Genomic DNA, 25,277 nt, shown 5'->3' with positions numbered 1-25,277 from the left:
CTTTTTCTTTTGGAGAGAAAATTCCAGGCCGACCTCAAACTCACTATCCACCTTCATGCACATCCTCTGGAGTGCTAGGATTATAAGCATACGCCACCATACCTGGTCTAACTACTCTTGAGTTTGTTGTATGAAGGGAAAAGTCTTTAAAGGAGTCTCCTGTAACTTTATATTACAGGTGAGGTCTAGAATAGGGACTTCTGCCTTCTTATAGAAGGTCACAAGTCTGGAAAACTAGTCCTAGATTATACAGCAGCTTGTGTACCTGACACATTCACTCTCCAGTTCCTTCCACCAATGGCACCTACCATTAACAGTTTAAGAGCAAGATAGAAGGCAATGTCCTCAAAAAATGACTTAAGAGCAGAATGTGATTCTGATGGATTATTGGAATTTGGCTGATACTTATAAACATAGTAATTCTCCTTTAAGAGAACTGATTCAAGCCCCAAGACTGTTACATTATCTCACATAATGGAAAGACAAAAAACACTGGATTAAGACAAATAAAACCCAGTTACTTGAAATACATAGCAAAAACAATTCTTAGTCTCTTTTTAGCATCTGCCTGTTAGGTTTGGCTTAGGAAATTCAGTTCCCATGGGTGATGGTTAGTTTAGGAAAATGTGTCTGGTAAGTTGTTCTCTAACCTCTACATGCACATTCCACATCCCAAAACAAATAAACAAACAAATGTAATTCAATTTTTTTTTAATGTTGGGAAAGGAGAAAGCCAGATAAGGACTTGTGTTTTCCTTTGTTTACTGCTCTGTGCCACAGACTAGGTCACTCCTGAAGTCATGTCTTGCCTGCCATGTTTTTATTGGGTATTTGATCACAGCAATGAAAAAAGTAATGAATAAAGTGACCTCATAAAATGTTAGAGCTCTGTGCAGAAAGCCTTTTAACATCTAGGAAATCAAGAATCTGAAAAGCCTATTACTTTATAAGTCTAGATAGATACTTGCAAGCTATGTGCTGCAATCATTCCTCTCTATCTGTATTTCAGCGATTCTTCATGACTGCTGCAGGAAACAGAAAATACCAAGACCCAGTCTCATTTATTAGGTGCTGTGGGATAACCCTTCTGTACACTGTTGTTGCAACACATATGTTGCTCTCATTGATAATAAAAGGTGCTTTGGCCTGTAGCAAGACAGAATAAAGCTAAGTGGGAAAGCCAAACTGAATACAGGGAAAAAGAAGGGTGGAGTGGAGATGCCAGCCAGCTGCCAGAACAGCAAAATGTACTAGACCACAGGTAAAGCCAAGAGCCAAATGGCAATATATAGATTAATAGAAATGGGAGCTAGTTAAAAGTAGGAGCTAGTTAGCAATAAGTCTGGGCAATAGGCTATACTGTCTGTAATTAACATTAAGCTTCTGAGTGATTATTTGGGACTGGGGTGGCTGGGAAATGAAAGCACCATCTCAGTTTACAATTAGGTTATGCCAGTCACTCAAGTAGAAATTACTTCCTCTACTATGACACAGATATTCTCAGTCCCAGAAAAATTTCTCAAAACTTTCACATGCTTAGGATAGAATGTGAGCCTGTTAAATATCAGATGCTTAACCTCAGAAGGCAAAGGATCAGTGGTTATGCAGAATATAGGAAACAGAAAAAGTTGTATTTTTTAAATATGAAAGCCTAGGATATCTATTATATCTAGGTATATACTGTACACATCTTGAACTAAAAAATATTGTCTTACCAGTTCCACCCAATTGTTTTGCTTTTCAGTCAGAAATGACTACTATAAGAGATGCACTAGGAAATATTTACTAGTTTAAAAAGGGCAGAATCTGATAACAAAGTTGTTCATAATTTTCACACGATGATTAAGTTCTCTTTCTAGGTTTTATGATATAAAATAGTGTGCAAAGGAACATAGGGTGGTGTCAAAGAAAGTCCTGTACAATGTGGATGGAGGAAAGAAAAACACCTTAAATCTTCCATTACTGCCTATTTCCCCCTTCTCCTGATAACCAGCTTGCTACCTCTGAGACCCCACCACAGAGTGTGGTAGAAAGTGAAGGGTACATTTTAGAGTATCTGTTCAAGACTCAAGGAGTTGCCCTCAACCCTATTTGGAGATATTGAAGCTTTTAATTGAGGCTAAAGCAGCTACCCTGTCCTTTTCTACTCAATAAATCTGAAAGGAGAGGAAACTGTGAAAGTTATTACAACTCTCTGTCTCTGTCTCTCTGTCTCTCTCTGTCTTTCTCTTTCTCTCTCTCTGTGTGTGTTTGTGTGTGTGTGTGTGTGTATGTGTGTGTGTCTGGGAGGGAGAAGAGGTATGTATGTGAGTGTGTGATGTATTACTTGTATGTATACACACCTGTGTGCATGTGTAGAGGCTAAAGAAGACTTCAAGTGTCTCAATTATTCTTTTGAGATGAGGTCTTTCACAGAATTTGGAGCTTTACTAGCAGCAGGAAAGCCCCAGTGGTCCTCATTTCTGACTCCTATAGAGTTGGGGTTACAGGCATGCTTGTGGCCATGCCAGGCTTCTTGGGTACTTGGATTCAAACTCAGGTCTTCATGCTTGCACAGAAGGTGCTCTTGTCAACTGAGTAATCTCTCTATCCCTATTATTACTTTTCTATCACCATGAAGATCCACTGTACCCATCTGCTGCCTGCTGAGGGAGTGATACGGCTCAGCAGTGAAAAGCATGCTGTCCTTGTGAAACCCTTTCTCAAAAGCCACTTCACATCATGGTCCACACACACTTGCTCAGCCATGCTTATTGCCACTTCTATTCACAATAACCAAGGAATAGAAACAACTTAAAGGATATTCATCTGATGAATGGATAATGAAAATGTGGTACACATACACAGTGGAATTCTATTCAGCTGTAAAGAAAAATGAAATAATGAAATTTTCAGGCACATGGATGGAACTGGAAAATATATTGAGTGAGGTAACTCAGACTCAGACAAACACCATGTTATTATCTCTCATTTGAGGATCCTAGTTCTGAATTTTTAGATGTTAGTATATAACTTGGCAGTAACCACAGAAACCAGGAAAAATAAAAAAGGACCAAGAAGGGGATGGCTGAAGAAAAAGACAGGGTAACAGAACACTTGCTGTGAAGGGGGAAATGGGAAAACTAGGGAGGGGAACTTTATCTGGGGAGGGGCAGGAAGGAAAGAGAAATACATGAAAGGTATTTGAGAAAGCCAAAAAAACACATTATTTTGTGTTGGCTTACACACACACACACACACACACACTCACAATTCATGCATGCCTCTGTGTGTGTGTGTGTGTGTGTGTGTGTGTTTAACAGAGTTATGCCATGTGGTGGTTTGAATAGGAATGTAAGAATGGCCCCTATTGGCTTGGATATTTGAGTGCTTAGTCAGCAGAGAGGGGCACCATTTGAATGGATTAAAAGGACTAGGAGGTATGGCCTTGTTACAGGAAGTGTGTCACTGGGGGTAGGCATCAAGGTGTCTGTCTTTCCGACTATCTCTCTGCTAGTAGAGCAGGATGTTGCTCTCAACTGCTTTTCAGTACAATGCTTGCCACGCCGGCTTGCCATGCTTCTCACCATGATGATTGTGGACTATAAGCAAGCTTCCAATTAAATGTTTTCTTTTATAAGAATTACCTTGGTTTACTTCTCAAATTGTTCTATACAAATGAAAAAGAAGGAATGTTTCCAAACTCTTTTTATGAGGTTGGTTACCCTGACACTCAAACCATACAAAGATGCAACAAAGAAAATTACAGACTAGTTTCCCTCATAAACATTGATGCAAAAATACTCAATAAAATACTGGCAAATTGAACTCATTTAAGAACATATTTAAAAGAAAATCATCCACCATGATCAAGTAGTCTTAATTCCAGAGATGCAAGAATGGTCCAACATATGAAATTGATGGGAGATGTCATTCTGTGTATGTTTCTCATACTGGTTAATGAATAAAGCACTGTTGGCCAATAGGAAAGGAAGATAAGAGGGACTAGGAGACAAGGAGGAAAGAGGAAGTAGTAATGAGGAGTCAAGATGGAGAGTCTGGAGAAGGTAGAACCGCCAGCCACCTCTCGCTGGTAAGACCACGTGGATATACATAGAAATGGGTTAATAATTTAGACGGAGCTAGCCGATAAGAAACTAGTACCTGGCCAATAGCATTGTATCAAATACAGAGTCTCTGTGTGTTAATTGGGGCTGGCATAGCGGCGGGACACCCAGCGGCGGGACGAAAAACCTTACTCCTTACATGAAATCTGTCAATGTAATCCATCATGTATACAAACTTTAAAAAAGCCCACATGATCATCTCATTAGATGCTGAAAAAGCCTTTGACAAAATCCAACACCCCCTGATCTCTTGGAGAGATCAGGGATACAAGGAACATATTTAAACATAGTAAAGACAAATTATAGCAAGCCAACAGCCAAATTAAATGGAGAGAAATGCAAAGCAATCTCACTAAAATCAGGATCAAGACAAGACTGTCTACTCTCTCTGTATCTATTCAACGTAGTACTCAAAATTCTAGCTAGAGCAATAAGACAACAAAAGGAGATCAAGAGAATACAAATTGGAAAGGCAGAAGTCACACTTTTGCTATGTGCAGATGATATGATAGTATACATAAGTGATTCCAAAAATTCTACCAGGGAACTCCTACAGCTGATAAACACCTTCAGTAATGTGACAGGGTACAAGATTAACCCAATAAACCAGTATCCCTCCTATATCCCTTTACAATAGCCACAAATAATATAAAATATCTTGGAGTAACTCTAATCAAACAAGTTAAAGACCTGTATGACAAGAACTTTTAAGTCTTTGAGGAAAGAAACTGAAGAAGATATCAGAAAATAAAAAGATCTCCCATGCTCTTGGATAGGAAGGATCAACACAGTAAAAATGGCAATCTGACCAAAAGCAATCTACAGATTCAATGCAATCCCAATAAAAAATCTTCACAGACTTTGAAAGAACAATACTCATGTGGACAAACAAACAAACACCAGGATAGCCAAAACAACCCTGTACAATAAAGGAACTTCTGGAAGTATCACCATCCCTGATTTCAAGATCTACTATAGAGCTATAGTAATAAAAACAGCTTGGTACTGGCATAAACACAGACATGTGGACCAATGGAATTGAACCGAAGACCCTGCCATTAATTCATACCTATGAACACCTGATTTTTGACAAAGAAGCCAAAATTATACAACGGAAAAAAGAAAGCATCTTCAACAAATGGTGCTATCATAACTGGAATTCAACATGTAGAAGAATGCAAATATATCCATATCTATTGCCATGCACTCAAGTCCAAGTGAACCAAAGACTTCAACATAAATCCAATTACACTGAACCTGATAGACGAGAAAGTGGGAAGTAGCCTTGAATGCATTGGCACAGGAGACCACTTCTGAAATATAACACCAGTAGGACAGACACTGAGAACAACAATCAACAAATAGGACCTCCTGAAATGGAAAAGCTTCTGTAAGGCAAAGGACATTGTCAATAAGACAAAACGACAGCCTACAGAATGGGAAAAGATCTTCACCAACCCCACATCTGACAGAGGGTTGATCTCCAAAATATTCAAAGAACTCAAGAAATTAGACATCAAAATACCAAATCAATTAAAAAATGGGGTACAGATCTAAACAGAGAATTTTCAACAGAAGAATACCAACTAGCCAAAAGACATTTAAGGAAATGCTCAACATCCTTAGTCATCAGGCAAAGGCAAATAAAAATGACTGAGATACCATCTTATACTGGTCAGAACAGTTAAGATAAAAAACACTGAGGACAGCTTATGCTGGAAAGGATATGGAGCAAGGGGAACACTCTTCCATTGCTTGTAGAAGTGCAGACTTGTACAGCCACTTTAGAAATCAGTAAAGTGGTTTCTCAGAAAATTGGGAATCAATCTACCTTAAGACCCAGCATTACCACTCCTGGGCATATACACAAAGGATGCTCAATCATATCACAAGGACACTTGCTCAACTATGTTCATAGTAGCATTATTCATAATAGCCAGAACCTGGAATCAACCTAGATGCCCCTTAACCAAAGAATGGATAAGGAAAATGTGGTACATTTACACGATGGACTAAAAAACAATGGTGTCTTGAAATTTGCAGGCAAATGGATGGAACTAGAAAAAACCATCCAGAGTGAGGAAACCCATACCCTGAAAGACAAACATGGTAGTTACTCACTCATAAGTAGATATTAGATGTAAAGCAAAAGATAACCAGGCTACAATCCACAGCTCCAGAGAAGGTAGGTAATAAGAAGGACCCAAAAGAAGGACACAGGGATCACCCTAGGAAAGGGTGATGAGATTTCCTAGGTAAGCTTAGGGTGAAGGAAGAGATAGAGGGGAGGGGGGATGAGAACATATGGAACAGGATAATCAAGTTGGGGGAGGGACAGAGAGGAAGAGCAATGAAAAAGATCTTGATGGAGGGAGCCATTGTGAGGTTGGGAGAAACCTGGTGCTAGAGAAATTCCAAGGATCCCACAAGGATGACCTCAGCTAAAACTCCTAGCAATAGTGGAGAGGATGCCTGAGCTGCCTTCTCCTGTAAGTAGATTGGTGACTACCGTAATTGTCATCATAGAACTTTTATCCAGTGACTGATGGAAGCAGATGCAGAGATCCACAGCCACACACTGGGCTGAGCTGGGGGAGTTCAGCTGGAGAAAGGGAGGAGGGATTGTATGAACAAGGGGTGTTAGGATCATGATTACAAACCCCTGAGCTTGTGGGGGCTCATAGACTCTGGACTGACGGCTGGGGAGTTTGTATGGGACCGAACTAGGTCCTCTGCCTGTGGGTGGTGTGTGGCTTGCTCTGTTTGTGGGGCCCCTGGCAATGGGGCCAGGAGCTATCACTGGTTCATGAGATGGATTTTGGAGCCTATTCCCTATGGTGGGATGCTTTGCTTAGCCTTGATGCTGGTGGGGAGGTGATGATCCTGCCTCAACTTGATGTGCCAGGCTTTGTTGACTCCTCAGGAGAGGCCTTGCCCTTTCTGAGGAGTGGATGGGGGTGCCTGAGGTAAGGGAGAGGTGAGAGAGAGTGGAAGGAGGGGAGGGAGAGGGAACTGTAGTTGGTATGTAAAACAAATAGAAAATTTTAAATTGGAAAAAAATAAATTGCCTTGGTCAAGACATTTTTTTCATAACAATAAAGACTAAGATATGTCACACAGGGTGACAATGTTCTCCCCATCAGCCATAGACTATCTAAAAAACCCTCAGTGCTAATCATGAGAAATTTCTCTTAAAAGTTATTGGTAAGGGAGTTCAAGAGATTCCCAAAACCATATAAGCTATTGCCATTGACCTTGACTGCCTCCCAGAACTTGAAGGTAAGACTAGCGCTGAAGACACCACACACTTTAGACAACAGACTTGAGGGAACAAGCTGGAACTGGCCTGGAAGCCACCTCCCTGAGGGTTAATTCTCATAGGTGCTTTGCAAACTATCAAAGGAGAAAAAGAATCAATAGTCCTGCCCATGTTTAATGCCTATGAACCACAACCATAACCAGTCTAGCAAGATATTCCCACTAGTGTAATAGTAGCACTTCTATCTGGGATGTAATCAACAGCTGTCTAACTAGACTTTGGCCCACTTAATAGGGAATTCATGCTTGGTATTACAAACCAAGCTAACTACTCATAGCTGAAGAAGTCATGGAAGAACTAGAGAAGAACTGTCACTTTTTAACCAGTATAATTTCTAACTGTATTCTACATACTTATTCCTACAGGTAAGTGTAGCCTTCACCCTTCATAAAAGAAGCTACTTTTTGCAACAGATAGGGGTTATTACAGAAATGCAAAGAACAGACTGTGGGGTGCCCAATCCTAACTGACACATCTACAATACAGTCCCTACAGCTAAGACTCAAGGAACATCACAGAAGAGGGGCAGAAAAATTGTAAGAGCCAGAGGACTAGGGTGTGTGTTGTGAGACAGTGTCTCCTTTCCATGGCAGGAAAGACGACCCATGAAATTTTAACAATATGGCTTTCTAAACAAGACCTGAATAATGACATACCATTGATGGGGAAAGTTTTCAAATTTTCTATAGTACCCTTAAATAATTAATGGGATCACACAGAATCTTTTGTATTTATTTTTTAGGAGATGGGCTGGTCTAATGTATGCTTCTTAGCACCCAGAACAGACAGTAACCATTTAATGAACATATGTATGAAGGGATTGAGAAAAAAACTCTTACAGCCTCAGGTATTTAAAGTATTTTCAGAGAGTCAAGGAAAAGTAAAGAGATCTGTGACTTAATTTTACCCATGCTATCTGACACATTGTGCTATGTAAGCAAGAAGAACAACACACAGCACAGGGCCTATATTTAGTATGGATGATGTGATATTAAAAGAAGACAGAAAAAAAGAACAACTTTGATGCCATTCTCCTTTTAATTACTATGTAGAAAGTGGGAGAAACATAATTAAAAAGTAGCTTTAAGGAAAGATAACCCAAGTACAAGATAAGACAGGGACAGACACAGAAAGTATGATCTTGCTTTAAAGGTGTTTCTAGAAGACATGAAAGCTTTCTTAAAAGCATTTGAAAAATAAAAAGGACTTAATTGTTCTTACATAGCCTTCTATTGTTCAGAGAGGCGCCATGAGAAGAAGTTAATAGACTGAAGTTAACTCACAGTGGAGGGAGCCTCTCGGTATCTGGAGCTACCCAGCAATGAAAGGCAAGCTGCACTGTCAGGGAACCTATTTAAGCCAGTGTGTTGATCATCCCACAGAAGACTCCAGATTCTCCTTAAGGCCAAGGTTCTAAGGTTATTGTCTTCAAACATCTTCATATGGATATCTATCCAATTCTCTCTCTTTATGTAACACAGTCCCCAAAACCAGCATTTAGTATCCAGTGGGAGGGCAAAGTGATTTACTGGTAAAAATTAGGCAGAGGAGGATGGCCAGGATCCATGCTCACGTCTTGCTTCAAGGTAAAATGATCAGGTGTAAAGCTCTTATGGAGCACAGCTGAGGTGAAGACAGGAGATTACATGGATCAAGGCCTTCATTCCTGAAAGGAGGTCAGCACACTTCAGTTGTTTTGAGCACCATAGCAATCATATTACATACAAATAATTTCAGGAGTGTCCCCCTTCTGAATGACAAGCTCTGGACATTACCCGCATGGCTTCCTGAATGTGGTCCTGCCGAATCAGTTCTGCTGAGCAGTCCATGTACCACTTCAAACAGCGGATGAGTTCCCTGCAAAGAAAACATTTACTGAAATTCAATTTTAATCAAAAGGCAAATAAGTCTCAAATGTACATTTAGTCAAAAAGAAAAATAGTAAAGAACTGAAAGTAGGAACTAAAGTAGGAAATAATATTCTGCTGATGGATCCACCACAGCTGTGGAATTCTCACATTATCTGAGATAGATAGACATTCTCTGTCCATAAGAAGCTACAGAATTTTTTTATCAGCAGTCACAAGCACTCTTTCCCACTCTCACTTTCCCCCTAAACTTAGGTTGTATTATGTATTTTGACTTAAGTTGCAATATCTCCAGTACATACAATGAATAAAAGTATATATTTCTAAATGCCACTCCATTCTACCCGCCCCCATTTTCCAAAGAACCAAGCAGTGAGTTTACTGGGTCAAAAGTATTACAATTTAAAAGAGAAGGTTTAGCAGGTTTGTATAAAAGAACTGAAACAAATTACCCTTCAAATTAGGCTTTAGTAGGTGAGAGAATGACACAACTAAAGGAGACATGATCAAGCTTTGAAATGGGAAAGCATTAGGAGACAAATTCTAGGTACACTATGAGGAGGTCTTGGAGGAAAGAGCCTTCAAATTCATGGAGTGGACAGGGTTTCTGAGTCTTACAGGTTTCCAAAGTAAGTGGAGAAGCTTCATATTCTTGGCCTAGCCTATGTGACTTCTGACATGGAGGTAGGCACTAGATGAGACCATAGTTTAAAGATGTCTTGTCCTTAGCAGCAGAGAGAAGCTGGGCTTCCTATAACAGCCACAGAAAGTGCCTGTTGGTTCTTTGTTCTTAGGGATAGGCTACAGAAGACATGTGGCCTGATTTCTCCTGGGCTGCCATATTTAATATCTCTCAATCTCTCCTTTCCCCATCTCTGTCTCTTTCAGCTTTTTGAGAAAGGATTTCTCTGTGTATCCCTGGCTGTCCTGGAACTCACTCTTCAGACCAGAGTGACCTCAAACTCAGAGACCCACCTACATTTGCCTTCTGGGAGTCTTGGAATTAAATGCATGCACAACCACCACCCAGCCACTTTTAATCTCTTAAGGGACCTTATTTTAAAGTGGCAGGTCCATGATCTAACAAGAAGATAAACACATTTACATGGCAAGAGATTAACAGAGGTAAAGGGTACAAGCTGTGGGGTCTACTAGTATGCAATTTTGTGTTCTTAGGCACATTATTTAATCCCAATGTGTCTCATTCTATTCACTGGACATATGGAGGAAATAACAGTATATAAATCACATAGTGTCTACTCTCCAAAGTGTCAAAGTCTAAGAACTCTGCAGTTTTGCCACTGTTAGACTTTATTTATGGCAGTAAAAATCATAAAAATGGCAACATCTTGTTTACCCAATGGTCTTAGCTAATTCACTTCACATGAAGAATCCTTTTGTTTTATTTGATCTTTACTTGGGGTGCTATAATGTTGGCTTCTCATGTTTCTCATGCAAACAAGACTGAATTTCAGGAGGCTTATCATCAGTTCTTATAAGAAAATCTACAGTAATTATGTAATAAATTTTATTTTAAATTCCCAGCAGAAACCTGTAGTTCATATCCTATTTGTTGTGACTAACAGCTATTTTAAGATAAGGAAAGGAAAGGATACTCGGTTGGTTTTGTTGTTGTTAGTTTTTGTTTTTTTCTGAGACAGGGTCTCTCTGTAGCTTTGGAGCCTGTCCTGGAACTCGCTCTGTAGACCAGGTTGGCCTGGAACTCACAGATCCATTTGCTTCTCTGCCTTCTGAGTGCTGGGATTAAAGGTGTGCACCCCCCCCCAAGGTAGGACACTTGTTTTTAACCACTTATTTTTATAAGAAATTCTACCTAGAGCAATAAGGTAAGAAAAAGAATTTAAAGGCATTCAAATTTGCAGAAGCAAAAATATCTCTGCTTAGATCTCATATATGTTCATTTCTTATTGTTCTACTAGTCATCATGATTGTGAGAGTTTGTGTGGGTCACTGAAGATCCAGGAAATTGTTAGAACTAGGTGAATATCCGGAAAGAGGCCTGGAGGGAAACAGATAGTGGAACACTGGGAAATGGGAGTAGAGAGGAAGAACGCTAGGTTGGTAAGGGTTAAACAAAGAGGGGGTTTGGAGGAAGGTTAACTGAGAGTAAGGACATAAGAAATTATATGGAGAGTAAGACTGAGTGGGAAACAAAAATCCACATGCCAGTCTGGGGCCACCCTGGCCCACAGGAGAAAACAGGAGCCTACCCAATGCCTCAAGGTGCCTGGTAGACGGGCTCTATTGTGGTGAACAAATATATTGTGGGGTCTGGAGGGAGAGATAGAATGGTTCATATCCTGTGGAGAAAGGCAGATCCAAAGAGGCGAGGGCAGTGAGGACCTGGCTGAGATTGGTGACAAGCCTGTATTCATGACAGTGGCTGCTGTTACTACCAAAGGCAGAGGGCATAGGGCTGCACAGAGTAGGCCCTGCCCCTCATTGGCTGCAACTCTATGGAGAACTGGTCCTAACTCTCACTGACTACAGCACTTGAGAGAGTGGGTCCTGCACCTTGCCTGGGCAGCATGATACAGCTGACCATGTCAAGGACAATCTGGTCCTGAGGGTGTAAGAGTAGGAAAGCTGGTCCTGCCTACCATGTGGTAGTGTGGGTGAGGGAAAGGTGCCCTCCCTGCCCCTTGCCATCCGTGGCATGCAGGGAAGCTGACCCAGTCCCTCACCAACTGAAGCACTAGGGAGAGCAGGCCCTGCACCTCGCCTGGACAACACATTAGAAATGACCCTGCTAGCAATGGTGTAGGTGAGCCAACCCTAAGGGTGTGAGTGTGGGAAACCTAGCCCCACTACTATCTGTAATGCAGCAGTGTGGGCATGATGGTGTAGGTGAGCCAACCTCAAGGATGTGAACATGGAAGATGTAGCCCACTACATCTGTCATGCAGCTGTGTGGGCAGTAGAGATCTGGGCCCTGGGTCATGAGAGCGGAAGAGCTGTCCCTGCGGGTGAGGGCATGGGTGAGCTTGCCCTGAGGTTGTGGCAGGCAAGAAAACTGCCCCTGCACTTTGTCTGGGCAGCACAGTAGAGTTGGTCCCGTTGATGGGAACACAGGTAATCTGGCCCTGCTCCTCCTCTGCCATATGATGGCATGGGCAAGGGAGAGAAGCACCCTCCATCCTCACTCCTCAAAGCCTTGTGGCAGGTGGGAGAGCTGTCCATGACATCATGAAAGCAAAAGAGCTAGCCCTGCCTGTCACCAGCTACACCTTGCTTAGGCAACATGGTTGAGCTGGCCCTGGTGGCATAGATGTTGCCAAATCAGCCTCAAGGACATGAGAGTAGGAGAACAGGTCCCACCCCTTGTTCACCACTGCAAGGGCCAAACTAGCCCGGACAGTGCTGGAGAGCTCATCCTGGAATTGAGGATGAGGGAGAGCTGGCAGGCCAACCAACACAGCAACCACCAAGACTCAAAACCAGGGCTATGAGTTTGTCCATCCCAGCATCTATCCCATCTGTGATCTGCTGGGGCAGGTGAAGGGGCCAGTTCTGCAGACCCAAAGTTTCAGGATACAAGGCAACAACAGGATATCCAAGAGGAGCCCCAGTATCGATGGTTTAGCAAAAACCTCAAACCAGGCCAATGACTCAATGCAATGAATACTTAATGATATATGGACTAAAGGGTCTATTGTGTGATTCACTGTGTCACACTACACTTACACAATGAGATTTTTCTTTTCTTTTACATCTCTTTTCTTTTAAGTTTTAATTTGCTTTGTCCTTGTGGGGGGGGGGTTTGCAAAGGTAGAGGGCAGATGTGAAGGGACAGGGAAATGAGATGGATTGAAATGCATGATGTGAAATACACAAAGAATCATTAAAAAATTAAATTGGAAAAAATAAATTATATGGGAACCTACTATTCTATAAGATAATTTAAAAACATTTTGAAAAATAAATAGAATGGAAGTAACCTATACAAGTAGCTGTCAATCCCAGAAGTAACAGGCAATCAAACAAATATCCCAGTGGCTGTGAGTTGTTGGTCAGGAATGGCTATTGATGGATGCTGGGAAAAGGGAAGTCATGTGAGTGCTTGGAATTGAGCCTTAGTCCTCCAGAAGAACAGCCAATGTTCTTAACCATTGAATCATTTCTCCAGCTTCCTACTGTTCAATCTTAAAAAAGGAGATTCTGTTATATGCTACAACATGGAGGAACTCTGATGACATGGTAAATGAAACAAGCTACTTATAAAGGACAAATACTTGACTCTTACATGAGGTATTTAAGAGCAGTCAAAATTCAAAGACAAAAGCCACCATGTTTTTCAGAAGCTGGGGAGACTGACAAGTATAACCGTTGAATGTTATGGAGTTTTGGCTTGTGGGATAAAAAGAGTTTTAGAGATGGATGGAGTTCTGATGATGGCTCTATAACAATATGAAAAAATTATTTAATTACATGAAATCATAAACTTGAAAAAGGTTATGACAATACATTTTATATTACATATTTTTAGCAACAATTATAAAAGTAAAGTTTAAAAAGTCAGCTAAATGAATGCTGGCTACAACTAAACTTCTTAAATTTCTGATTTTCTACTCAAATACAAGTTGTAATAATACCACATACAACTTACTTATATGCCAGGGCTCCAGCAAAGTGCTTTTGGATATATGTGTCCATCACAGGTCGGAAGTGGAAATATTTTATGTCTCGAAGCAGATTGATGATGAAAACCTGACAAGACAAAAAGAAGGCCACCATGGCTTAATTAGAGGCCTCATAAAAATACCAAGGAGGGATCAGACTCTTGTTCTTAAAAGAGCAAACTGTTAGTGTTCCCTATGGGAACTAAACGTAAGATTTCCAGTCTGTATTTATGTCTTGCTTTTTGTTTCTTCCATTGACTTTCCAATACACATCTGTACCTTATCAGTTTGTGCCTATGTTACCTGGAGTCTCTCCATTTGCCACAATGATGAGTAGTACAATATGGATCAAGGACAGATAAAGCAATACCTGTATAAGTGGCATAAACACTCAGGTGTCCTCCAAAACTTGGAAAAGGGGGTAATTTAAGCATGTGGAAGGCTGTATTCTTCCAAAAAGGCTCTCATGACCAGGGAGCAAGTTAAAGATAATTAATTAATTAATTAATTAATTAAAAAAAAAAAGGACCATTCTAGCGTTAGCTTCAGCTCCCTGTCCCCTAGATTGGAGGACCAATTCATCTTGAATATACAACTCTTCTGTGAGACTGCATGTATTAAAGTGTGTCAAACACTGACTTAACTCTCAGTTAAGATCAAATGCAACTGAACTTGGGTCCCCTGTAAAAGTAGAACTTGCTCTTAATTGCTCAGCAATCCAATTCTTCAAATTTGATCTTGGAGGGGTCTGTGGGTAGGTTGGTTGGTCTTCCTTGGGAAGATAATCCTCAGGAACCCCCCCTTTTATTTTTTATTAAAAACAAACCTTCTGCTAACTCAGTCTAGTAAGTTGCTGCCTTCAGATATTTTTTTGAATCATGATGGTAATAATAATAAGCACATGCCTGGCACTCCTGGATGACTAGGAACTGGAGGCTGGACAGCCCAGAGCTTAGAGTAGAACCAATCAGGACTGGCAAACAAACAAACAAATAAACAAACAAATAATTGCATGATTCCTAATGATGTTCTGCTATACTTATAGGTCAGAATCTAGTCCTGTCAACACCAGAGAGGCTGCCTTTGGCAGCTGATAGGAGTAGATGTAGAGACCCATACCCAAACATGAGGTGGAGAGAGCACCCAGATCAGAGGTCTCCATCATGTCCCTCCCCTCAAAGCTCAGGAAACCCTCCAGAAGGGGGGGAGGAAGAATTGTGGGGTCCAGAGGGATTGAGGACACTGGGAGAGCACACCTGCAGTATCAATTAAGCAGGAGTCATGGTGCTGACAGAGACTGAAGTGGTAATCATGGAGCCTGCTTGGGTTTGGACTAAGTCCTCTGCATACATGTTATGGTTGTTGGCCTGATGTTTTGGGGGGACTCCTGACACTGGGATTGGGGGGGTTGACTCTTTTGCCTGATCTTGGGACCCTTTTCCTCCTACTGGGTTGCCTTGCTAAATCTTGATTAGGGTTTGTGCTTGATCTTATTGTACCTTGTTGTGGCATATTTGGTTGATGTCCCTGGGAGGCCTGCTCTTTTCTGGGGTGCAATGTAGGTAGGGGAAATGGACCTGGAGGAGAGGGGTATAGATCTGAGGGAGACTGGAGGTAAGGAGATCTGGGAGGAGTGGAGGGAGGGGAAGCTTCAATCAGGATGTAATGTTTGAGAGAAGAATACAAATTTTTTTTAAAAAATCAAAATTCAGGAAATGACTTACCAGAGACTGAAAAACCAAAAGGCCATATTTCTCTGTATTATCATCCAAAATCACAAAGAGTGTATCTAATATATCCTGCAGAAACTGAAACAATTAAAGAAACAAAGGGTTCATGTCTTCGGACTGTGGATGCATGATCAAATTTTCATGTAACAATGATTTTTAGCTCCCAGTAAACAACAACAAGAATCTCCAAGAATCTTAAAAGGATGACAAAAGGCATCCAATACCTGCCTCTACCTAGATAAGGGATAACTATGGGGCTCTTGGGGTTTCATATAGCTTAAGAATCTTGCAAAAGATATAAAGGAGCTTTCCCTATTGGGCAAATGCTAAACTGCTAAGGAAAGAATAATTACCAAAATGTCTCGGGAGAAAGGAAAATGCAGCCAATAAGGTTCTCAACATGGATAAAAATCTGGCAGTGTTATTTGTTGCTTGTTTTTGTTTTGTTTTAAGTATATGCCTTTTTTTTTGAAGCAGCAAAACTAAGGAAGATAATAGTAAATAACAATGGGTACTTGGAGCCTTGAAAAATAAAATCTATTATCTTGCAATCATAGCATATAAATTATACATTTATAATTTATTTCAAAACAATATGAGGTAACATAGGTTTGTTCCTCCACTTTCTTCAGCAGAGCATAGTCTGCTGTGTAGTATTTCCTGCTGAAGTGCCTGGTACAATTTCAAGCTAAAAACCAACCTGGCAAAATGCTACCCAGAGAATTCCTAAAAATTCAATTGGAAGAGAAAGTGTTTTGTTGGATGGGAAATATCACAAAGATACCCAAGAAAGAAGATAAAGGGTAAAAAAGAGTTCCCTCACATGGACGGACCCCAGGTAAGAAATAGGGTCAAAAGTAACAGCTACATGCTAATGGACAGTATTCAGAGTGTTTATAATGAAGAGACAGAGCTTGTGTGTTAAAGGCCTATAAAGGAAGGAAAATGAGAAAGACCTAAAGAAGGAAGAAAACAAAAGCAATCAGACAATACAATCACTGGGATTGACTCTGAGCAGATACTTTTTACCACTACTCTTTAATATTTTTTTCTGTGGGAAGTAAAACAAACCATGAAATAGGGTTTAAAATTTAAATGTAATTCTTGAAAAAAAATAGCTAGCAAAGAAACTGGAGAAAACAAAATAAAAAACAAAACAAAACAAAAAAACTTTCCCAAACTATTCCCATTCATCTATTATGTATTTGGAGAAATGGTCTTCGAGGCTTATTGGCAGAAATCACAGGGAATTTCTGCCCATATTCTTCAGACAGTGTGCTTAGAGTGAGTGAGAAACATACCTTAACAATTTCTTCCCCACTGACATGCCGCAATCGCCCTAGTATGTCCATGATCCGATCTGGGAAGGCTTTCCATTTCAGCAGAGCAAGGAGGTCCACTAGAATGGAAATCCAGAAGACATCGAACCATATAAAGTTAAGTAAGGCTCTGATTCTTTCAGGCAAAGAAAAATAGAATCTAGGGTAATAGGATTGATTGTGACTATATCAGATTTTTTAAGTGCTGGAAAAAAAGGACAAAGATATATTTATGGATGTGAACCCTAGGAACTACAAAAACTATGGACAACTTTGTGGGCTACTACTGTTGCACAATCCCTTCAATTTCAAATGGAAATAAAGGTCTCTACTTTGTCATTGAGAATCATTCTTCATCTCAACACACTCAGCAATGTGGAACCCACAAAAGAGAGAACCACCTTGCAGGCACCATTACCTACCATTTTGTGTGAGTTTGGTAGAAGAAAGCTGTGTAGAAATGAAGAAAGACTCTTTGGTGCTACGCTGGAAGATGAGGCTGGAGGGAATATTAGGGCAGCCATTGTAGTCTTCTTTGCAGCAGGGCAGGCCCAGGTACAGGGCATGGTTGTTAAATGTGCTATTCTCATCACACTGCAGGTCAACAGAGAACACAGGGTGTCTCCTAAGCCACTCAACATGTAAAGCCAGGCCCCAAGGAGCTTCTGAGTTAATACTATAACCATTTTCCTAATATTGGACCCTGGGTTGCAGGTTCTGTTACAGGAGTGCTTTCTGTTCATGAATTTCCTAGAACATGATAGGATCTGTGGCCTCTGATATATAAGCAACCTTGGTTAGCAGCTATGCTGTCGTAACTAACAACACTATGATCTCAAATAGCAGAACTTGGAACATATTAAAATGATAATGGCATAAAAGAGTTGGTAATGATTTCTCTCTACTGCAGTGAGAGGTGAGAAACAAAGGGCATGCTGGTTTAGTTGTGGGAGAAGGGCCACCTAGAAAGGCACTTAGAAAACTAAGGCCTGACCACAGTTGTCTTACTGTCACACACAATCCTCTGGCTTGACCAATGAAAACCATTTAAGTGAGAATCATATTTGAGAATGGCCATAACGGAGGTATGGAATGGAGATGAAAGAAAGCCAGGTCCGTACCTTATACACATAAAGCTCATGAATATCATCTGAGAGTGTGGTGCCATCATCACGCATCAGGGGAGAGAATGCAAAACCAAAGAGTTTCTTTTCCCCTTTGTCCTTTGCTGAAAGCAGAGCCAATTATTAGAAATCCCCTTGTATTTGTCACCCACACTCTTTTGAATTTTACTTCATTAGCTAGGTAGCAACCTGATTGCAGGATGATGAGAAATATGCTGGTCTGAATTTCCATTTATCTCAAGGTATACAAGGCTACCATGACCACAGGAGAAACTAAATTTCTGGTCTTGATAAAACAGGGAAGAGGGTTCTTTAAAAGTAGTTTAGTAAGTACAAAGAAAACATTCCAAATAACACAGGGCATTTCAGATACTAGGAAAAAGGCAATTATCAGATCCCAAGGATTAAAAACAATTTTTTTGGTTTGTGTGTGTGTTTGTGTGTGTATGTGTTTATGTGTATGTGTGCACCACATGTGTACATGAGGCTAGGAGAGGGCTGATCCCCTGGTGCTGGAGTTACAGATGGTTGTGAGTCATCTGATGTCAGTGCTGGGAATTGAATTCATGCCCTCTAGAAGAGCAGATGGCTCTTAACTGCTGAGCCATCTCTCCAGCCCCAAATTCCATGGTTTTAAACCTTGTTTTTATAGTCTAAGACACAGTCTCTGGTGACATCCTATTTCTGTTTATTTCTAGTTCCCACAAACAAGAATCTTCACAATTTTACTTCACAAGTAGAGTTACATTTTTATCATTGAGGGAATATGAATGGAAGTCTCACTCACTGGAACAATGTCTGAACTCAAAGCGTAGATGGGAGCCCCGGAATCTGTCAATGGGAATAGGTAATTTGATAATTTCTCCCCAACGAGGACTATTACTATGGTAGAGAACAAAGGAGTGATAAGAACTTCTATTTGGCTCTCCAGAACCCAAGCTGATACAGTCCTAGAAAAGAGAAGCAAAATAAGATGTTATTTTAATGGAGGAACCTCACTTTCCGTCATTTTATCCTATGTGAAGACCTTATTTTTGCAGCTGATCAGATGATAATATATTTGACTTAAATTCATTATTTTTGGAAGTAACTACATAGGCAGTGTAATTATTATAGGAATGCCCAATCTGAGGTCCACGGACCACATGCATCCTAGGATAGCTATAAATGCTGCCCAACACGTTGTAGATGACAATGTGCTGAAGTGTCAAACAACCAGACATTCCTGGCAGCAGTGATAATGCTTCTTATCTTCTTTGGGTCAGAAGTAACCACACAAGCTGTGACAAGCAGAAAGAAGCTGGTTGGTGCACCTTTCTGAAACAGGTTTTTCACTCTTTCTGAGACAGGACACAAGCAGTTCCATGAGAGAAGTCAATTATACCTGACATTTTATCAGACCAAGAAGAAATTCTAAATTATAAGATAAAGACTATTTTCTAATTTTCCTTAATGCTATATTGAACTATTTTAGGTTACCTTTATTAGCTTTCCATAAACAAGACATATCAGATTTAATCTGACTCCAGCTTTGAAACATTACTACAAAGATACAGACTTAGTACTATTCTGTCCCTTGCCCTGGAAGATGGAATTTTGGGTAACAAAATTAAGGCCAGCAAGACAGGCGTTGGTGACGCATACCTTTAGCCCCATCACCCGGGAGGCAGAGGCAGGCGGATCTCTGTGAGTTCGAGGCTGGCCTGGTCTACAGAGCTAGTTCCAGGACAGGCTCCAAAGCAATACAGAGAAACCCTGTCTCAAAAAACAAAAATAAAATAAAAATAAAAAACAAAATTAAGGACAGTTCCCACATATGAGTGCCTAATAGCTCTCTGCCTCTATGATGACTATCTAGGGTCCTTGAGTTGGGAGGGAGGGAGGGAGAGGGAACTGGGATTGATATGTAAAATAAGAAAAATAAATACGAAAAAATTTTATTTAATGTTTTACAGTGACACACAAATCACTACTGTATTCTTGTTTAAACATTCTCCTCTATTTCTATCTGCTTTGGGGGACTATTTTGACTAATTTTGACCTTTCCCTCTGTACAGTAAAGCTAATAATTCCTGTTCTGACTTCCTCATGGGGTTTTAGTCAGTACACCAAAGTGAGACTTGTAAATGGCTGGCTTGCCAAGAGCATTGGAAATGGATGGAGCCTAGCTGTTGTTCCCCAGGGTCTTTGCCCTGACAGGACTGAAGAAAAAACAGGCAAACTTAAAAAAATAATCAGCTCTTTAGGTGTCTATATTCAATGAAGAATGACAAAGAGTTCTTGTACTACATTGATGGAAATAATTTCCTAGGCTGGATCTGTTGTTCTCTGTCCCAAAACTTGGTGCCAGGAAGAGGCTGTGCAAATCCTATTCTGTCTTTAAGAGCAAAAAGACAAAGGAAGACCTAGTAATCACTACAAAAACCAGGCAGCTCTGTGCTGGGTGGAATGGAAACAGGTAGCATGAAGGGCAGTACTAAAGGATTAGGTCTAGAATGGAGTAAGAGGCCTGCAGGTTAGACTGTAGGAAGAATTAGTGCAAGGGCTATAGGACATTAGGAATCCTTTTCAAACAGCACTGTGGATTTCCTGGATGAAAAATGAAGGCAGGAAAAAGAAAAAGAAAAACAAACAAACAAACACACACCAGGGGCCATTTGAATTTGGTCCTACTTAAAGGGAATGAGCTTCTGGACAAAGACAGTTCACGGAAACACGCCTTACCTTCAAGATTTCTCCATCTGCATAAAGTACATACATGGTCACTTCAATATTCTTTTGTACACTCTTTCCCCCTCTTTCAAAATCCCCCTTCTCCAGGGTTAGGTACAAATCATTTCGGATATCACCTGTTGAGGGGGGGAAATGCAATATATTCATGACCATAGACATCACAATGCCCTGTTTGCATGGAGGATCAGACTAGCATTTGAATCCTAGGGGCATTCCAAACCTGGTTAATAGTAGTGGACTTCCGCCAACACCAGTGAAGCAGTATCAGAAGGTTAGTTACATATTTTCTAAATGTATTCTAAAGGTGTTCACTACACTTAGAGAATCTTATTGGGTTATTGGTGTTCAGACTTCTCACACTCTCCTCTCCAAGATGGCTGCAGTATAAACCCCTCATAGAAGGAATATTTTAGAAATTATTTTAGTCATGTCTGTCGTACTACCAGTCCCTTATCTTTCCTTTAGGAAATTTAGGAAATTCTTTTTTTTTTTTTTTTTTTTTTTTTTTTAGTTTTATGAGATTTTTCTTTTCTTTCATAGTTTTCCTTTTCAACTCTCAAAACACTGGAATCTGAATAAAGAACATACTACTTCTTTCTGGAGACTTATCAAAATATGTTTATCACCTAGAGTCACAATGTGAGAAATGCCATTTGGTTTTGATTAGCAAGGAAGCTTCCTGGTTTGTTCAAATATATGTAGCATGCATCTTTCTTGTACCAACTGTCTCTCCTCTCTACTTTGGAAAGTGTCTTAGCATCAACTCTGAATAGGTCTGGCCTATATGCAGAGAATTCTCATGAGGTCTTCATGACCCTTCCTGTCATTCTTCAGGGCATACCATCCCAGTTTAGGTGTGTAGCCTAACAATCACAATTATAAGGCTTTTGAAATATAAAGTTTTTGAAATAACTTGGCTCAAGTAGAAAAGAGCAGTCCATGACAAATATTTTTCAGGAGCCTAGAAAACTTTCTCTAATATTGAAAGCCATCTTGTTTCCATAGGCTTTCATGAAAGGAAAAAGAAAATGCATTCTAAAGATCATACATGAATATTCCTATTGGATATGTAGGCAGGTTTGAAAGTGTCCATTTCTGTAGCCTTCTCAAACTTTTCTCTTTGTTTGGGTGGTCTGTGCTTTAAAGTCTGGTAAGTTTAGAACCTTAATCTGCTTCCTTTGTTTTGGCCTTCCTTACGTACATTAATAGTACTGATATGTACAGCTGTGACGGGGAAAGGCAGACAGAAAAAAGAAATTCCAATTCATCACTTTGTCACTGTCTCATAACAGGCTGAATAAAATTATTCCTGTATGTATTACTGAAAGCCCCTAAAGTCTAAACTCCAAATTTGACAGGGAAATTTACTATTGACTATTGTCATTATAATTAGATGAATCACAGTTGATGACATGTGGGACCTTTAACAACTGAAGCTGCCTCTTCCAATAAAAGCTGCACATTAGCTTTCCTGTGAAATTTAAGTAATTATTCAGTTTCTAGAATGATTTCTAACAGTAAGTGAATAAATGAACTAAGATAATTTTAATGCCTATTTTATTTTATATGTATGGCATTTTGTCTGCATACCACATGTGTGCCTACCAGAAGAGGGTGTCAAAGTCCTTGGAACTGGAGTTTGAGATGGTTTGTAAACCATCATATGAGTGCTTGGAATTGAACCTGGATCCTCTGCAAGAACAGCAAGTGCTTTCGGCTCCTGAACTATCTCTCCAGTTCAATTTTCATATCTAATCTAAAGACTAGGTACTTGGTTTACCTTGGTTTTCAGTTTCTGTGAGTTACTTTAGAGATAGTCCATGTGGCTTTTAAAAGTAAGCATACAAACTTTTTATTTCTATGGCTTTATGTGTAGGCCAACAATAAACATACCCTTGAAATGAAATTTTTCAAACTTTTCTTAGCAATAACAATACTGAATAGTAACACAAAACTGAGTCTTCATCTTGCAGACTGTTAATGACAAAATTTTATCTGTGTTGCTTCATTAATGAAGTTTTTTGAGCAGGATATTTTAAGTGAAAGTGCCAATTTTAAAATAAAAGGGCTAAGATAGATATTCCTTCTGTTTTTACTCTTTTTGAAAGAGAGTGACTTAGTGATACCCTTCAAAAGATTTAACACAAGTATTACCCTCCAAGGTACAGACTGAAGCAGCTTGATTTTACCACGTCCCTGGTTGTTCCTTATTTAGACAGTAGATCTGCCTAGAACAGAGATAATCCCAGAACAAGTATTAGACTGCCTATTAGACTGCTGTAATTTTGCAAATTTGTCTTTCTTTTTTTTAAAAGATACTTTATGAAGATTAATGTTACTTGAGGTGATGCCAGGTTCCTTATCAAAAGGTCCCGGTGATATTACTAAAATCACACTCTTCACTAATTGTCCTGGAATTAGGAAAAAAAAAAAAAAAACTAAAAAGCAAGTGTGAACAGCCTAAGTGCACCTTATAGGTAGTCTCCCAGGGTTTTCCCACTCTTCAATTGTTCCCCAATCCACATTATATGTACCCCAAACCCATCAATGGAATCATGCCTCAAGGTTAAGACACTGTCTTCAGGAAAAGCATTAACACATTAACATTCATTGCCAGGGGCTACTAGCCAATGAGGGAAGATAACAGGCACTTTGTAATGAAGATGGCTAAGAGAGGACTTACATACTGGTTTGGAAGGTTTGTATGTTAATGCCTGGCTGATAATATTTTAATGACCCAGACATCATGTTAAAGATGGATTTCTAGTATCTACCTATTGGGATTATAGTGGGTCATGTGTACATATATTTAACATCACTAGGTGATTCTGTTATTCTTCCTAGTTTATATCATGGAGGCTTGCTAAGAGGGCAGTTGATAATGTTTGCTGCAGAGTAAAAACTTGGGCAGCCCTTAGGCAGGCAGTCTGGAGAAGTGCTGGGAGGGCATTACTGAGCATTGTCCTGCTAATGGGCTGTCTTAATTTAGGAAGGGAGATGAGCATCCCTGCCTCTCTTTGTTGGGTATTCAGTTTTCTAATGATGGCAGAGGACGTTACATTTTATATAAAGTCACCCAAGCTTAGTGTTTGGGTGCCACACAACAGTGTTTCTTTCTTGGAGATGGATTAATTGGGTTAATTCTTGTAAGAATGCCTCAGAATAAATTGTCTCCTCCTCTTTCACAGCTTTTATAATAACCAGTATCAGCTGTTAGTATAGCAGCAGGTCAGGAGACTGATACTTAACAGATGGCAGAGGCAGAGAAGCTTCCTATACAGATCTGATAGCATTTTAGGTATTGTGGTTTAGCTGCACATTATGTTTTCACAATCCTTTATCACATTAAAAATTTTGGGGTAGAAGGATCTAAGTTCAAGACCAACCTATATTATACAGAGAAATACTGTCTCAAAAGACAAAAACAGTTTTGGCTAGTAACTAGTACAAAAACAGATTTCTGGCTGGATTTGGCTCATGAGATTAGAATGTTTATATATCTTCACATACAGACTAGAATGTTTATATATCTTCACACACACACACATATATATGAGCTTCACATACATATATATGTAAATATATATGAATATATATATATATGTGTGTGTGTGTGTGTGTGTGTGTGTGTGTGTGTGTGTGTGTGTGTGTATAACTTCTACTATGCTTTAAAAAACAAAACAAAAAAAAAATCCAGATTCTTGTGAGCCTACAGAAACAAATTCTGGAAGCAAAGCTTTGAACCTGAGACCACATTATCATGATAGGAATTGGCCTGAAATTCTTCCTTAGGGTCCTCACAAAAGAAGGGCTCTGAGAAGGTAACAGCAGGTTGGTGAGCACTTTGACAGTTTAGTCTTCCAAAAGGTGTATTCTAGTGATTGAAGAAACAACATACCATGACGCAATTCTTTCTTCTACAAGCAGTCTCCTTATGAACCTGAGTTCTAATTAAGATACCAGAACATTCAGCTAGCAAGATTATCTCTTCTTACTCTGCCCTTGCTTAGGAGTTTTGGGTTACATGTATCTGTAGCAGTTTGAATATGACTGGCCCCCATAATCTCATAGGGAGTGGCAGTATTTGGAGGTGTGACTTTGTGGGGTGTGGCCTTGTTGGAGGAAGTGTGCAATTGTAAGGGTGGGCTATGAGGCTTCCTATGCTCAGGATACTGCCCAGTGTATTAGTCAACATTCTGTTGCCTATCAAGATGTAAAGACTCTCAGATCCAGTGCCATGTCGCCATGAGCATAATGGACGGAACCTCTGGAACTGTAAGCAAGCCCCCCTCAAATAAATGTTTTCTTTATAAGAGTTGCTGTGGTCGTGGTGTTTTTTCACAACAATATAAGACAGTATTGTATCGATCTAGACTATCTGGAATTCCATCCTGATAGAAATAGTCCACACAGATTTGGTTATACAGTCAGGTTTGTC

The 25,277-nt window shown here is 39.9% G+C and overlaps 1 protein-coding gene across 8 annotated transcripts in view; it reads right to left on the bottom strand.

Annotated features, from left to right (window-relative positions):
• The window catches only part of Dock3 (dedicator of cytokinesis 3), a 307,646-nt gene that overhangs the window by 83,349 nt on the left and 199,020 nt on the right, over nt 1-25,277 (bottom strand). For all 8 annotated transcript variants that reach the window (XM_051205186.1, XM_051205158.1, XM_051205167.1 and 5 more), the window contains exons 15-22: nt 20,831-20,955; nt 18,894-19,056; nt 18,104-18,210; nt 17,405-17,576; nt 16,965-17,062; nt 15,658-15,741; nt 13,921-14,021; nt 9,201-9,282 (exon numbers count right to left, since the gene is read on the bottom strand). In XM_051205186.1, coding sequence (XP_051061143.1) covers nt 9,201-9,282; nt 13,921-14,021; nt 15,658-15,741; nt 16,965-17,062; nt 17,405-17,576; nt 18,104-18,210; nt 18,894-19,056; nt 20,831-20,955 — 932 coding nt within the window. The remainder of the gene's footprint in view (nt 1-9,200; nt 9,283-13,920; nt 14,022-15,657; nt 15,742-16,964; nt 17,063-17,404; nt 17,577-18,103; nt 18,211-18,893; nt 19,057-20,830; nt 20,956-25,277) is intronic.

Source organism: Phodopus roborovskii, unplaced genomic scaffold, assembly GCF_943737965.1.
Source record: "Phodopus roborovskii unplaced genomic scaffold, PHOROB, whole genome shotgun sequence".
Taxonomy (NCBI): domain Eukaryota; kingdom Metazoa; phylum Chordata; class Mammalia; order Rodentia; family Cricetidae; genus Phodopus; species Phodopus roborovskii.
The sequence above is the reverse complement of the archived record's forward strand: the minus strand, read 5'-3'. Positions and strand labels throughout refer to the sequence as shown.